General features: G+C 42.5%; 1 protein-coding gene across 1 annotated transcript; it reads left to right on the plus strand.

Moving 5' to 3' along the window:
* The first annotated feature begins 240 nt into the window (after nucleotides 1–240).
* LOC140195847 (extracellular calcium-sensing receptor-like) lies at nucleotides 241–16,382 on the plus strand. The gene is made up of 6 exons (XM_072254486.1): nucleotides 241–338; nucleotides 6,303–6,588; nucleotides 9,762–10,598; nucleotides 12,196–12,420; nucleotides 15,238–15,361; nucleotides 15,469–16,382. Exons 2-6 carry the CDS (start codon nucleotides 6,337–6,339, stop codon nucleotides 16,380–16,382), a joined length of 2,352 nt encoding a protein of 783 aa, XP_072110587.1. The 5' UTR covers nucleotides 241–338; nucleotides 6,303–6,336.
* Nucleotides 16,383–17,658: the final 1,276 nt, after the last annotated feature.

The raw sequence follows: 17,658 nt of genomic DNA on the forward strand, positions 1-17,658 counted from the left end.
CCTTAGACCCTGGAGAAACAGCCACTCGGCGCCTTTGAATGTTTACTTTGTCAAGAACTATCAGAATATAAACACGAGGAACGGAGTAGGGCGTTAGAATGAGAGTAGTCCCTCTTGGTGACAATGCGTTGTCTACATTGCTGCCTGCTGTTACTGTCTGGCCTTATTACCGCCGGATTGACGGAGGAACCAAATTGCAAGCGCATGGGCGATTTCGGTTTGCTCGGGTTTTCTAAGGAAGCTGATATTGTGCTCGGCGGAGTTTTCAGTATCCACGGCGACGTGGAAGACCAAGACATATCTTTCAGAAAGCAGCCTAAGTCGGTAAAATGTACACTGTCAGTAAAAGTTCATAATTATCTTGCTAAAGGCTTTCTAATTTTGTGTTGATGGATTGTTCGATTTGGATGAGTTTTTTTTAATTTTGGGATGATAACTGTTGCATCCTACTAATTAACAAATTGTATTGATGCAATGAAAGCGTAAATTTATTCATGGGTGCAACGAAAAAAAATTCAGGTTTGCAATGGAGAAGTATAAATGCGCATGTCTGCATTGGGAACGTACCGGTATGCACAGTTGCAATGGTCTTACCTGGATCCATTTTCACTGACTGTTATGGTCCCTACCGTTAATTCTCTATCAATGTGCTCTGGCATGTTCCGGAAGACTGGAAAATGGCAAAGGCACTCCACTCTTTAAGAAGACCATAAGACCAAAAGGCATAGGCGCAGGGTTATGTCATTTGGCTCGTCGAAATGAGTAAGTGGTGAAGAAAGGATACTATAGGCCAGTTAGTCTGACCTCAGTGCTTGGAATGTTGTTGGGGTCGATCGCTAATGATGTGGTTTTGGCGTACTTGGAGCCACATGACAAAATAGGCTTTTGTCAGAATGTTTTCTACAAGAGGAATGCTTCCCTGACGAATCTGACGGAATTATTTTAAGAAACAACGAACAGAATAGACAAATGAGAATCAGTTGATGCTGTGTACCTGGATTTTCAGAAGGCCTTTGACAAGGTGCCACACATAAAGCTGCTTAACAAGCCTCATGCCCATAGTATTACAGGAAAATTTCTAGCATGGCTGGTGGCAAAGAGTGGAAACAAAGGAGCCTTTTCAGGTTGTCTGTAGATGATTACTGGTATTCCACAGTGGTCTGTATTGGGACCGTTCCTTTTAACCTTATTTGTCAATGACGGCTTCATTGCAAACTTTTCAGACGATATGAAGATAAGTGAACGGGAAGGTAGTTTAGAGGAAGACGATGGAGTGGATTGTTTAGCTTTCGGGATATTGGAGGCACGTGATTAAACAAGCTAACGTCAGCATGTTTTTTTAAAGTGGAATTCTTGCCTGACTAATCTGATAGAATTATTTGAAGAAATAACTAGTTGAATAGACGAAGATGAATCAGAGAATGTGGTGTACTTCGATTTCCAAAGGACATTTGGCAAGTTGCCGCACATGAGGTTGATGAGCAAGAAAAGGGCCCATGATACTACAAGAAAGATTCCACCATGGATAGAACATTGGCCGATTGCCAGGAGTTAAATGGTGGGATAAATGAACAGTTTTCTGATAGACTTCCGGTGGTGTTGCGTAGGCGTCAATGTTGGGATTGCTTCTTTTTAAAATTCTATGTTAATTATTATTAATTAACATATTCTATGTCGTTGTTCTTCTTTTTCTTCTTCTTCTTATTATTATATTATTATTATTTATGGTGCAACTGTAACGAAAACCAATTTCCCCCGGGATCAATAAGGTATGACTATGACTATGACTATGACTAATGATTGGCATGACAGAAATGATGGCTGTTTGGACAAGTTTACAGACACAACGAAGATAGGTGCAGCGGCTTTCAGTGCCATAGAAGCAGGGGGGCTGCAGAATGAATGATAGACATTAGGAGAATGGACAAAGTGGTAGATGGAATACAGTGTACAGAGAAGTATGTTCATGCACTCTGGTAGAGGAAATAAAGACGTAGTCTACTTTCAAAAAAATGAGAAAATTCAAGAACTCCGAGCTCCATAGGGACTCGGGTGCTTTTGCAGGATTCTCTAAAGGCAGAGTCATTGGTCAGGAAGCCCAATGGAGGATCACGTCAGTAATTCCGGGAATGAGAGACTTTTCGTTTGTGGAGATTTAAAGGCTCTGGGCCTATATTCACCGGAATGCAGAAGAATGAGGAAGGATCTAATTGAAACCTATCAATCGTTGAAAAAAAAAATATAGCGTGGATGTGGAGAGGATGTTTGTTATAGTGGGGAAGTCTAAGACTAGATGGCACGGCCACAGTGTAGAGCGGCATCCATTGAGAATGAAGGTGAGGAACAATTTCTTGAGCCGGAGTTAGGGACGGGAGGTGAATCTATGGAAATCTTTGTCACTGCAGCTGTGGAGGACAGGTCCGAAAATTTCTAGCAATTGAGAAATGAGCGTGCTAGGCTATGCTTGTTCTTCAGGTTTTACCAGCTTGAAGTGAGAGATAATAAAGTGCATTAATAATAATTAGTAAATAAGGAAATGAATAATATTGGATGCAGGAGTAATTGAGTCACTGAGAGTAAGTCCATAGGCTGTGAAATCAGTCCAGTGTTGAGGTGATGCTGCTGGTTCCCGCTGGTTCGGGACTGTGCACGAGCAACGAGGTGTGGGACATAACGCTCCTGTACATTTCTTCCTGACGGCAGCTCCGAACAAAGGGGACTGAGATAAGACAGTGCCATTCTACTTAGATATAGCCAGTAATATTCAATCTGCGATATAAACTCAATATCTCTTTCAATAAATTCTGAAATCCTGCGCTATCAGTTACAACTCTTGGCCATTTTATTGTTGTTTCAAATAATTTGAAAAGTTGTATTTATTTAAGAGCAGCGTTAATCTCGGTAAAATATATTGCAAGCAACTTTTTTTTCATTCAAGATAAGGGCAGGGAGAATCGATTTATTTCCGTCAGTACATGATTGAAATACTATTCTTCCTAAATATCGAGATAATTTAATTTTAAGCAACAAACAATAGGCTGGAGGGTCTCTGGATCCGTGTGAGGAGAGGAATTATCGAGTCCAAACCCTGCACCGGTTCCTGACATTGGATCTCCACACTGAACGTCCACAATTCCTTTTCTCTCACAGGTGCTGAGTTCCTCCAGCAGATTATTTGTTACTCCGTATTCTAGTATCTGCCGTTACTCGTATGTATATATTGATAGTAACGCTGTTTGGTTTTGCTTTATGCAGTATCTTTGAACAGAATTCAGCCCCAACCCTTTGGTCACACAAATGTGTATTACAACCAGGGGTTTTTAATGAAATTAACTGATAAATAATATTTGCTAAAACATGCTCTGTCTTCACTGTGGATCCCCCCAAAAAACAGAAAAATTAGAAAGCATAATAAAAGAAAAATGCATAAACTGAAATTTCCACTCTTCAAAAGTATTCATCCCCTTCCGATCAGTACATAGCAAAACTACCTCTCGCAGCTAATACAGGCAGAAATATTTTTGGATATGCCTGTATATGCTTTGCACAACGTGATGGGGCAAGTGTTTCCAATTCCTGTTTGCCAAAATTCCTCACGCTTGAGGAGCGACGGTGGACAGCAAACTTGAAGTCTTGCCAGAGATGTAACACCATAAGACCCTGTCCATAAGACAAAGGAGCATAATCAGGCCATTTGACCCATCGAGTCAACTCCACCATTTATTCTTCCTCTTCGCCCCTCTTCCGTCCTACTCTGAGGTGACGTTCTCCCTATAAGCTTTGATGTTATAACCAATCAAGGACATATCAATCTCTGACTTAAATGCACACAACGACATGGCCTTTACAGCTGCCCCTGGTAAGAAATTCCAGAAATTCACTACCCTCCGGTTAAATAAATTTCTCCACTTCCGTTTTAAATGGACGCCCTTCTATCCTGAGCTTGTGCGCACTCGTCCCAGACTCCCCACATAGGGAAACATCCTTTGCACGTCTACTCTGTATAAGCCTTTCAAAATTCGAAAGGTTTCAGTCACATTCCCGCCCATCTTTCTAATTTTCAGCGAGTACGCATTCAGACGATGAAACGTACCTCATATAACCATTTCATTACAGGAACCATCTTCGTGAACGTCCTCTGAACACTCTCCAATGTTAGCACTTCTTTTGTTGGATGAGGAGCTCAAAGGTGTTCACAATACTCAATGTGAGGCCTTACCAATGCCTTATAAGGCCTCGGAATTACGCCGCTGCTCTTGTCTTCGCAACCGATTGAACTGAATGGTAACATTGCCTTCCGCCGCACCGTCACAATCTGCAAGTTAACCTTTAGCGTGTTCTGCACAAAGTCACTCAAATTATATTGCATCTCAGATTTTTGGATTTTCTCCCCATTTGGAAAATAGATGCGCACTTATTTCTTCTACCAAAGAGCATAACCATACTTTTTCCAATATTGTAATTCATTTGTTACTTTCTTGCCCATCCTCCTAATCTAAGTCCTTCTGCAGCTTTGCTGATTCCTCAACACTACCTGCCCCTCCTCCATTTTCGAATCACATGCAAACGAGCGCCGTCAATCTGTGAGAAAGCTCCTCAATGTGCGCTGCTCTCGCTGTCTATTGGCTGCCGGAATGACACCGAAGGCTCGCGAACCTCTCCCTATAACGGGCGCCTCCGACCTGCGAGAAGCCTCCTCGCTGTGAGCAGCTCCCCCGCTGATTGGACCGCCGGATCCTGACTCTGTCACTGAAGAAAATCAATTTTCTTCATTTTAAGCCGCTTCATGGTTGCTTTGGCAATGGGTCTTGTGTCACTGTCCTGCTGAAAGACGAACTCCTGCCCACTTTGAGCCTTGTTGCAGAGATTAGCAGGTTTTATCCACGATTTATCAAGGCTTTTTCCACTGAGGCAAGGGGAGAAAAAAACCAGAGGACATGGGTTAAGGGTGAAGGAGGAAAGGTTTAAAGGGAAGATTAGCGGGGGCTTCTTCACACAGAGAGTGGTGGGAGTATGGAATGAGCTGCCAGACGAGGTGGTAAATGCGGGTTCTTTTTTAACATTTAAGAATAAATTGGACAGATAAATGGATGAAAGGTGCATGGAGGGATATGGTCCGTGTGCAGGTCAGTGAGACTAGGCAGAAAATGGTTCGGCACAGCCAAGAAGGGCCAAAGGCCCTGTTTCTGTGCTGTAGTTTCTATGGTTCTATGGATCTCTATGCATTTAGCAGCATTCATATTCCCAAAATTCCTGACCAGATGTCCAGTGCCTGCTACTAAAAGCATGATGCCACTTGCACCATAATTTACAGTAGGAATGGCGTTTTTTTTTTGGCTGATGTGCGGTATCTGATTTACGCCACACGTAGCGATTGAAGTTGAGGCCAACGTACTTCCATTTTGACCTTTCACATTCGGACCAAAAGACCTTCCAGATTCTTACCGTCGCTTCAAAGTAATACTTTGCAATATCTGTACGGGCAGGGGTATGTTTTTTGGTGAGCTTCTTCCTTCCCACTCCTCCATAAACACCACTTTGTGAAAGTCCTTCGAGATGGTGGAGCCATGAATATCATCTTCAGTTGCAGCCATTGACTTCTGCAGCTCGCTCAGAGTGATTCTTGACGTCAGAGTAGCCTCTCTTACAAGTACCATTATTCTCCTGCGCCGTGACCTATAAAGAATGGTTGTGCTTTCACAGTTGTTCCACTTTCTTACGATGGACTGCATTGATCTCTGGGGTATTTTTAGTGCCTTTGATATGATCCTGTGCCCATTCCGAGATTGATGCTTCTCTATTATAATTTCCCTGATTTGATTTGAATGCTCCTTTGCCTTTATTTCCGTTTCGTCCGTTGAAAATATACCTTACTTCTGGATTTCAGAGCGAGAGAGAATGTGTATTTATTCAGGTGATCATCATATTTTCTTGATTGAAAAAAATGGGTAAGTTGATAAGGTATTGCGTATCTTGCACCAGAGGAACGTTACGATAGTAATTACAAAGGGGATGAATATTTTGCCTGCCTCCTAATTTTAGTTTTTCATTTTTAGTGAACGGTTGACGGTTTTTATTTTTTCTTTTGATTTTACATGCCGCTCAATGATTTGCGGGTTAAATCAAAATCCTACTTTAATATATATCAAACTTAGGAAATAAGACAGTAACCAGTGTACATAGTTGGGGGGGCTTAATACTTTTTCAAGGTACTGTATGTGTGCCGTTTTACAATTGTCATATTTCGTGAAACAAGCAATGTTCAGACCCTCTTCAGTAATACTCACTTCCTTTTTCTGCAGCTTCCTGGTCAGACTTTTCCGTTTCGCAATAACGATGATCTTTACAATAGAAGAGATTAACAAGAACACAGAACTTCTTCCAAACGTTACGCTGGGTTACTGGATTTACGATTCTTGCGGCATGCCTGATATATCGTTAAAAGCAGCCTTTGAGTTTTTAAACAGGCCAGATGCAACAAGTTCCGAATGCAAAAGAGCTCCCGTGGTTCCCGCTATCGTCGGGGATTCTAGATCGTCAATGACTTTAGGGATCGCATCATTAATTGGTCCTTTTAAAATCCCTGTGGTAAGTCTGGCGATGAACAACAATTACCTAGCTGATGCGTAAATCTGTGAATATGTTTCGTAAACATGATCCTATTTTCAGAAATATTCACTCAAACAAATAGTATATTGGTGCATTTGCGCATGACTGACAGGAGATATAATTTACATCGTTATTTTTTATTCAGGTATGCTGACTGCTCATGTTATTTGACCATAAGACCATAAGGCCAGAAGAGCATAAGATATAGGAGCAGACGTAAGCCGTTCGGCCCATCGAGTCTGCTCCGCCATTCAGTCATGGGCAGATCCTATTTTTACAGTCATCCCCACTTCTCTGCCTTCTCCCGAAACCCTTTGATGCCCTGGCACTTATCTATCTCTGCCTTAAATGCACCCAATAACTTGGCCTCCACAGCTGCAAGTGGCAACTAATTCCACAAATATACCAACCTCTCACTAAAGTAATTTCGCCGCATCTCTGTACTAAATGAACGTCCTTCAATGCTAAAGTCGTGCCCTCTTGTCCTGGACTCCCCAACTATGAGAAATAACCTTGCCATATAAATCGGTTCAGGCCTTTTAACACTCAGAATGTTGCTATGAGAAACCCCCTCATTCTCCTGTCTTCCAGGGAATACAGCCCAAAAGCCGCCAGACGTTCTTCATAGTAACCCTTTCATTCCTGGAATCATTCTCTTGAATCTTCTCTGAACCCTCTCCATTGTCAGTATATCTTTTCGAAAATAAGGAGTCAAAAACTGCACAAAATACTTTAAGTCTGGTCTCATGAGCGCCTTATAGAGCCTCAACATCATATCCCTACTCTTATATTCTATACCTCTAGAAATGAATACCAACATTGCATTTGCCTTCTTCACCACCGACTCAACATGGAGTTTAACTTTTAGGGTATCCTGCACAAGGACTCCCAAGTCCCTTTGCATCTCTGAATTTTGAACTCTATCCTCAACTAAATAATAGTCTGCCCGTTGATTTCTTCCACCAAAGTGCATACCACACACTTTCCAATATTGTATTTTATTTGCTACTTATTTGCCCATTCTCCTAAACTATCCAATTTTCTCTGCAGAGTCTCTGTTTCCTCAACACTACCCGTTCGTCCAACTAACTACCTTTGTATCATCAGCAAATTTAGCCACAAATCCATTAGTCCCATAGTCCAAATCATTGACATACATTGTAAAAATCAGAATGAGAACGAGAATCAGAATCACTATTAATATCGCTGACAGGTGTATTATTTTGCGGCAGCAGTACTTTGCAACATATAAAAGAAACTATGAATCACGATAATATATAGTTCAAATAGATAGCAACAACAGTTAAAGCAGTGGGTAGTATTCATGGGTTGGTTAATTATCCTTTCAATAATCTGATTCCGATGGGGAAGCAGCTGTTTCTAAAACGACGACTTTGCAGCTTCGGGCTCCTGTACTTCCTCTCTGACGTTAGTAATGGAACAGGGGCATGTGCTGGGTGATCGGGGCTCCTAATGATGAACGCTGCCTTTTTGTTTCGTCGACTGAACATCTCCTTGAAACTGGGAAGACTAGATTCCATGATGAAGCTGGCTATTCTGCAGCTTTTTCCAACCCCATGTTGTGGTTTCTCCATACTGGACGGCGATGCAATCAGTTAGAATGCTACACATGATAAATCTGCAGAAATCTGCTTGAGACTGAGTTTTACTTTGATTCACTAGTCTTCTCCGGCCGATCATGGATGCAACACATAGCCGTAGAGTGGATGACAACTGACTCCTTTGATCATAAATACTTCTGCAACAACACATTCCACTGCCGATCCTTCGATGAGGACTGGTGGGTGTTCCCTGGACTTGCCTCTGCTCAAGCCTACAACTAGACCCTTGGTCTTAATGACACTAAGTGCAATGTTCTTATTGCGACGCCAGTCAACCAACCAAACCGTCTCACTCCTTATCACTATCTGAGATACTGCCAGCAAGAGTTGTGTCATCGGCAAATTGATACATGGCGTTTTATCTACGTCTAGTTTAAACGTTTATTTCAACAATTAGACCGATCATTATTACAATGATCCATCTCTGCTTGATACAACTATTGCCAACTTGTAAAGAGTATTGTGGTGACAATGTCGCTAATTACGAGGAGGATATTAACCATAGAAACTGACCCTTCGGCATACCTCGTCCATACTCACTGTTTCTGGCAGCTCATTCAAAACACGCACCACTCCTTTCCCAGTCCTTCCCTGGGAAAAAGGACTGCGTGCTTTCCATTCTGTCTACGACATTCATGGTCTTGTGATCCCCGGTCAGGTAGAATGCAGAACAGAGCAATCGGCGTCTGATGTCTGTCGTTCGATGTCACACTTGATTTAAGATTCTTCTAATGCTGTTTTTTTTTCATTGTAATAGTTTCAAGGGTGTCACTTGTTCCATTTACTATCAGAGAATGAATACAGCGTACAACCTGAAATTCTTGCTCTTTGGAGTCATCCAGGAAAACAGAAAAAAATAACCCATAGAATGAATTTCAGTAAAACGTCAGAATCCCAAAGTTCCCTCTTCCCCTTCCAAGCATCAAGCCCCTCTCCCCTCCCCAACGCATTTCAGCACAAGCCACGCACCAGCAAGCATAAAGAAAACCTACAAAGAGAGATCATGATTTGCACTCCAACAAAAATGTGTTATTGATTACCGAGCAATTGGACATGATACAATCTCTCTCTCTCTCTCTCTCTCTCTCGCTGACCGGGGCGGAGGGTTGTCACCACAGCGAGAGAACAGACCAATAGAATTTTACATTATATGAAAACCCAAAGAAAAACTGTATATTCTGGAAAATAAAATATACGGAAATATCCAGAAAGTCTCAAGAAGTCAGGCTGCGTCAGTGCAAAGAGAACAACAGTCAATGCCCGCCCCACACCCGGTCTCCTCCCGCGGGATTTCCATATGTTCCTGCCGCCTTGTCCCCCCTCAAAAGCATGTCAGTCCTCATTGTTCTTTCATAATTTTTGACGAAGAGTTACAGACCCGGAACACTGACCCTTCTGCTTTCCACTTATCCAGCGCCATTCGTTTCAATCCTGTGCGGTAGATGTTCTAGCTCGTTGGGCAATAAAGTTACAATATAGATATTAAATGAACAATTGTAATATATCAATTATAAATTTCTCTCCCTCTAGGTTAGTTATCTCGCCACATGTGCCTGTCTGAGCAACAGACGTGAATATCCCTCGTTCTTCAGAACGATCCCCAGCGATTACTTTCAGGTGAGGGCGTTGGCTCAGCTCATTAAGCATTTCGGATGGACCTGGATCGGAACAATTAGAAGCGACGATGACTATGGTAATTTTGGGATGCAAGCTTTCAATGAAGCGATGGAACAGATGGGAATTTGCATTGCTTTCTCTGAGGCTGTTCACATAACGTACCCTAGGGAGAAATTACTTCAAACTATAGACATCATTAAGAAATCTTCAACAAAGGTAATATTAGCTTTCCTATCGCAAGTGAACATGAGCATTTTACTACAAGAAGTTGTACAGCAGAATGTCACCGGTATACAATGGATAGGAAGCGAGGCTTGGATCACCACACCGTTTCTACCCCCAATGGAGAGTAGACTATTTGTTGTCGGTACAATTGGAATCGCGATCCGAAAAGTGCGCTTGCCAGGGTTGAAAGAATTCCTCATGCACACTCACCCGTCTCTCTATCCTGGAAACCCTTTAGTGCAGGAGTTTTGGGAAAAAACTTTCAGCTGCAAGTTAACGAGTACAGAAAGTAACACAGTCGACTCTAAACCAGATTCGGGGCTTCGAGAATGCACAGGGAATGAAACTCTACTTACTGTGCACAACGAATTCAGTGACGTGTCTGAGTACAGAATGACCTACAACGTATATAAAGCGACCTACGCTATCGCCCACGCTATCCATGCTATGCTCAGCTGTCAAGATGGGACTGGACCATTTCCCAATCAGAGTTGTGCTAATATTTCAAATTTCCAACCGTGGCAGGTAAGCACTAATAAGACTATTGAACAGTCCCCTCGTACGCATCACGGAGGGGCGGTGGTCAGTGTGACGCTATTGCAGCTCGAGACTCGGAGTTCAGAGTTCAATTCCGGCGCCATCTGTAAGGAGTTTTTACGTTCTCCCATGAATGCGCAGGGTTTCTCCCGGTTTTCCGGTTCCCTTTCACGGTCCAAAGACGTCCCGCTTAGGGAGTTAATCGGTCAATGTAAATTGTCCCGTACTTAGGAGAAGTAGAGGGATCTGGCGGTACATGTCCTCAGATCACTGAAAGTTGCCTCACAGGTAGATAGGGTAGTTCAGAAAGCTTATGGGGTGTTAGCCTTGATAGGTCGAGGGATTGAGTTTTTAAGAGTCGCGATGTAATGATGCAGGTCTATAAAACTCTGGTTAGGCCACACTTGGAGTACTGTATCCAGTTCTGGTCGCCTCACTATAGGAAGGATGTGGAAGCATTGGAAAGGGTACAGAGAAGATTTACCAGGATGCTGCCTGGTTTATAGAGTATACATTATGATCAGAGATTAAGGGAGCTAGGGCTTTACTCTTTGGAGAGAAGGAGGGTGAGAGGAGACATGATAGAGGTGTACAAGACATTAAGAGGAATAGATGGAGTGGATAGCCAGCGCCTCTTTCCCAGGGCACCACTGCTCAATACAAGAGGACATGGCTTTAAGGTAAGGGGTAGGAAGTTCAAGGGGGATATTAGAGGAAGGTGTTTTACTCAGAGAGTGGTTGGTGCGTAGAATGCACTGCCTGAGTCAGTGGTGGAGGCAGATACACTAGTGAAGTTTAACAGTCTATTAGACAGGTATATGGAGGAATTTAAGTTGGGTGTCATATGGGAGGCAGGGTTTGAGTGTCGGCACAACAGGGTGGGCTGAGGGGCCTGTAATGTGCTGTACTGTTCTATGTTCTGTGTTCTAGTGTTAAATAGGGTGGCGGTGCGACTCGTTCGGCCGGAACAGCCAGTTCCGTGTCGTACGTCTAAATGAAATAAAATCAACCTCCACTGCAGGTGCTCTGCAACTGCAACTTTTTGTTCTGCATTCTGTTACTGTATCCCCTTCAATGAACTTCTGTAGTGTAACGATCTCTTTGAATAGCTTGCAAAGCGAAGTTTTCAGTGTACTTCCGTAGTAAACGTAAAAACCAACAATAAACAAATTTACCCATTTATCACCTACCCCGGTATGGACGGTTAATAAATTAGGCTAATGGTACATTCAAATGCCAGCCCTTAATTGATGCCTGAACATGTTTGTGAAACATATCCTGCGTTTATATAGCGGCTTGGAAAAATTAGGAAATTCCTTCCCTTCCCTACTCAATTTCCAGTCATCCCCTACCTGGATCCAATTATCCGCTGCTGGCTCTTGTCTCGCTCCTCTATCTTTCAATCCAGATGAAAAATCTCGACAAGAAACATCTACTGTCCATTTCCTGCCAAGTCCTTCCAGTAGTTCTTCCTTTCTTTCTTTCTTTCTTAACATTCTATGAATTTTTTTTGAGAGATGTCTTGTTCATTTTGAACCCGGAGACTAGACATTACTTCTCACCGCATTATGAATTTCTGATTTAGCTTCTACATTACATGAAAACAGTAAACTTCACGACAAGGATTGGAGAAAGGGTCTATTTCGATAGCAACGGTGATCCGGTCCCGATATATGACATCGTAAACTGGCAGCCAACAGACACCGGCGCTGTTACTGTAACTGTGGGACAGTACGATGGAACGGCGCCCGAAGGAAAGCAATTTATATTATCTGAAGAGTCAATCATATGGACGGGAGGACAACGCAAGGTAAGAGATGTGTATAAAGACCCTGGATGTTACAGATGATTATTCGGTTGCGTTGATCACTCAAACGGGAGTTTAGATTTAAAACAGTGTGTAATCACGAATATACGAAATTCAAAATGTTAAAGCCAATTGTTTTACATTTCTTTCTTCAGGCAATAATAAGGGACAAATTAGAGCTACAGGTGTGTTGGCAGCAACGTTCCTTCCCCTCCCTCAGGTTAATATCTGGGGTGATAACAGTAATCTGTCTAAAGGCAGATCTCTATATTGTTTCATGCTGAGAAAAAGTATGAGTGGGTGCCACGGTAGTGTATCGGTTAGCACGACGCTATTACAACTCGAGATGTTATGGAGATCAACGTGCAATTACGGCGCCGTCTGTCAGGAGTTTGTACTTCCTCCTCAAAAATTGCTTGGGCTTCCCTGGGTACTCCAGTTTCCTGTACAGTCCAAAGACGTAACGGTTAGTAGGTTATTTGGTAAAAATCGAAAAATAGTGAGAACAGATTTTATTAAAAGACCTAAGATACTAAGGGGTGATAACAGCACTGAGATATTTCTACTGGTGGCAGATTTACACTCAGTGTATGTTTGTTGCTAATCCCATTCAACGTATATATTTTTTCTGCGTTCAGGGTTGTCGTCTGCACACAGCTGTCGTAATGCGCGTTGTTTGCGTTACTGTCGAGTTCCTGCCAGCTTGAACCAGTCTGGCTATCCTTCTTCGACCTCCTTTATTAACATGACATCTTTGGCTCACAAATGTACCGCAGAATGGATTTTTCCCCGAATTTTCTTGCCATTATCTGTAAACTGTAGAGTCTGATCTTCATGAAAATCCGGGGACTTCAGCAGTTTCAGAGATACAGAATCCACTCCGTCTGGCACCAACAATTATTCCGCGGTCAATGAAACTTAGATCACAGTTCTTCCCCATTCTTATTTTTGGGTTGAACAACAATATTATTCATGCCTACATGAATTTTATGCGTTAAGTTGATGCCATATGATTGGCTGATTACATATTTGCATTAATGAACAGATGTACGGGTTTACCTAATGAAGCAGCCTGTGAGATTAGCTGCAACTTCAGCGGGCAATCAAATAAAACCGAGTTGGTCAGGAATTTCTTGTCACAGAAAGTAGTGAAGCTCTGGAATTCTCTGCCTCAGAGGGCCGAGGGAGCTGGATCTTTGGTGGAAGAGTGAATATTTTGTTTTCAAAAGGCCAGACAGGTAGGGCCTATGGGAACTTCCACAGACGAGAAGATATATATGGTACATCATCTATGACAATAATAAGAGTTGGGGTAGGCTTGAGGAACTGACTGGCCAACTCTTGTTCCTATTTCGTAGTGTATTTAAAGTTTGAACAATCAAGTTCATTCATCTCCTCACCCTGCTCCAGTCTGTAATTGCTAAACATTTACCTTTGTTCTCCTGCATACGGTATTGGAATTCAGTTTCTCTACCTCCACCCTCTCTCCGCTGGAGTTAGAGAGAAAAGGAAAGTTCTTTTTAATTTGCAAAATCGGTATAGGAGAAAAGAATAGGGCAAAGAGAGGATTTGGGGGAGTGAATTAATGTTTTTTTGTGGCCAAGTTTGCCGACAAAGATACTTGGAGGATCAGATAGTGCTGACGAAGAAGGGAGTTCGCAGAAGAATATAGACAGATTGGGGGTGTGGGCAATTATTTGGCAGATGGAACGTAATGCAATGTATGGAAGTGTATTATGCGGCACATTTGAAGAAAGACTAAAGGCATAGACAGCATTCTAAACGGGGTGAAAATTCAGAAATCAAATGCACAAACGCTGTGGGCCTGTGGTCGCTGCAATTTAGAATAATGGGAGGGTGGAATCTCATCGAAACCTATCGAATAATTAAAGTCCTAGATGGAATGGATGTGCAGAGGATGTTCCTATAGCTGAGGCGGAGGGATGGGGAGGGTGTGGGGAGTCTAGGACCAGAAAGCACAGCAGATGAGAAGGGCGACCCTTGAGAATACAGATCAGTAGAAATGCGTAAAGACAGTAGGTGGTGAATCTGTGGAATTCATTGCCAATTTCTGCTGTGAAACCAAGTGATTGGCACAATAGATTTGCCTTGAATCGCCTTGAATCTCCCAACCTTTCAAAGTTCGAAGTACATTTATGATAAAGTGCGTATGTGTCACAAAATACTACCCCGAAATTTATGTTCTTGCAAGAATTGCACATAAAACAGACAACGTACCAAAAAAAAACAAGTTGAGAACATACAAAAAGAAAAAAGGATACTAATAATAACTAAGTAAATATAACTGACTACATTATTGCTGCTTCATGCGCCCAAGCTGAGCTACCACCAACTTTGCCTCCAACTGCCACCTTGCTCTTTAATTCACTTGATCCACTTCTGACTCCTCCCAGCCCTTTCTCAATCTCTTTGCCTCTATCTTTAGAGACAAGCTGCCGTCCGTGAGCTTTTATAAACTTACTGACTCCCACAGTTATCTCAACAATAATTCACCGTCTCTTGTAAAAATGCTGTTCCATTTTCTCATATAAGTCCTCTGCGCCGCATCTGTTCCCAGGATGAGGTTTTCCTTTCAGGGACATGTGAAGTATGCTTTTTCAAAGAACGGAGCTTCCTTTCCTCCACTATTAACCTGCTGAGTTCCTCCAGCATTCTGTAGTGGCCCTGAGAACATGACAGATCTTGAGTCCTGGAAAGTGAGTCTATGGGTTGTGGAAAGAATTCATATATGTGGTGATTGAACCATTTCGTCCCATTTCTACATATAATGGGCAGATCCTGTATTTAATCTCTCCATAGGTTCCAAAGGCCGTTTGCTCTGAAAGCTGTGCTCCCGGAACACGGAAGGCTCCCAGAAAAGGGCAACCTAAATGTTGCTATGATTGTGTACAATGTCCGCAAGGAGAAATTAGCAACAACACCGGTGAGATATCTCTGTGACATTCCAATAATTAAATGCCGGTGCAGAATTATTTTTTGAAATATAAGCTTGTCTCACTCCCTCCCTAATAGTAATCTGTTACATTTTAGATTCAACCGGTTGCTTTAAATGCCCAGCAGAGTACAAGTCCAATGAGAAACGGGTTGAGTGCTTACCAAAAGAAATCGAATTTCTATCATTCAATGAAGTCATGGGCATTATCCTGGTGACGCTGGCATTGGTTGGATTCTGTATGACATTGCTGGTATTTGTAACGTTCTATACTCACAGAGAGACGCCGATTGTTAAAGCTAACAACTCAGAACTAAGTTTCCTTCTTCTCGTTGCTTTAATGCTTTGCTTTCTCTGTTCAGTAACATTCATTGGAGAACCGTCAACATGGTCTTGCACACTTCGCCACACGTCGTTCGGTATTATATTTGTTCTCTGTGTGTCTTGCGTTTTGGGTAAAACGATAGTTGTTGTCTTGGCGTTCAAAGCGACTCTGCCCAACAGTAACATAATGAAGTGGTTCGGCCCAACCCAGCAGCGACTGACCGTCCTAAGCCTTACTTCTCTACAGAGCTTAATATGCACTGTCTGGCTCGCCACATCGCCGCCATACCCTCGGAAGAGCACGGAACATTTTACCGAGATAATAATTTTTGAATGCAACCTTGGGTCTGAACTTGCCTTTCATTGCGTGCTGAGTTATATTGGATTTCTGTCCTGTGTGTGTTTTGTGGTCGCCTTTCTAGCCCGGCAACTTCCTGACAACTTCAACGAAGCCAAACACATCACATTTAGCATGCTTATCTTTTGTGCCGTTTGGATTACCTTCATCCCAGCCTACGTGAGTTCTCCTGGGAAGTACACGGTGGCGGTGGAAGTGTTTGCCATTTTAGCGTCCAGCTATGCGTTGCTGTTCTGTATTTTTGCTCCCAAATGTTACGTTATACTCTTTAAACGAGAACAGAACACAAAGAGACATGTCATGGGAAAAAGCCCTTCCGGAAAGACTTAAGAATGAATAAGTTACTTTTTAATATTCAGTGTGCATTCTTTGCTATAAATTTGTAAGATTCGTTGGGTTAAGCTTATTGAATGTAGAAAAATACCCGGAGGAATATATCCTTCGGCCCACAATGTTTTACCGAACCAATTAAATTCGTTATTAAATGGCTACACTAATCTCTTCTGCCTACACAATGTACATATATTTCTATTTTCTTCGCATGCATGCGCTTATCTAAAATTAGGATCCAGAATCCATCTCCTTTGTACAAATTTCATGAGGCCGCCACTCAGGGGCTGACGCTCCAAAGTAAACAATCCATTTTTTCCAGAAATTTACAGTCTGAGTTAAGTCCAAGTGAGTCACAGTTCGAATGTACTTTGGAGAGATACATGTGCTACCACATCTACTCCGTGGTTCCTACAGTGAGACGAGCTCCCGCTGTATCGTGATTGTCAATACTAACACAAAATGTCTTCACACTCCTGTTAATTTTTAAAACCAACTTTGCTGAACCAACTTCAGTTCAACAAGTGCTTGCGAGACGGCGGCACAAATCGCCTTTTTAAAACAAGGGTTTAAACAACTGATACATCTCAGCTGCGTATTTCAGCCTCATCTCTGAGGCTGAAATACGCGAGTTTTACCGACGAGTGGACAGTCACAAAGCTGCGTGACCGGACGGCATCCCTCGGAGAGTACTCAACATGTGCGCAGCACAACAGACAGATGTGTTTACGGACATTTTTAATCTCTCCTTCTCCCAGCATTGTGTGCCCCTCTGCTTCAAAACAGCCAGCATTGTCCCTGTACCTAAAAAGACCTAGGTAACATTCAAAAAAGCTTTATTGTCATTGAAACCGTAGATCAGCTCTGCAGGGCAGAATGAGACAGCGTTTCTCAGGAGCAGTGCAATCATAACATAACAAACACAACACTAAAGAATAAACATAACAATAAATAGTAAAGCACAACAGCCACATGTCAGTTAAAATCAAGTTGTAAGTGTCCAATGCAAGTTAAAAGTGTCCAAAGCAGAGTCAGGTAGAGCAGCTATTTAGCAGTCTGACTGCCTGTGGGAGGAAGCTGTTCAGTAGCCTTGTGGTTTTAGTTTTGATGCTCCTGTAACGTTTGTCTGATGGCAGAAGAGCAAACAGTTCATGGAGAGGGTGTGAGGGATCCTTAATGATGTATCGTGTCTTCTGGAGGCATCGACTCTGAAAGAGGTCTTGGACAGAAGGTAGGGAGACCCCAATAACCTTCTCTGCTCCCCTAACCACCCTCT

Source organism: Mobula birostris, chromosome 4 (assembly GCF_030028105.1).
Source record: "Mobula birostris isolate sMobBir1 chromosome 4, sMobBir1.hap1, whole genome shotgun sequence".
NCBI lineage: Eukaryota > Metazoa > Chordata > Chondrichthyes > Myliobatiformes > Myliobatidae > Mobula > Mobula birostris.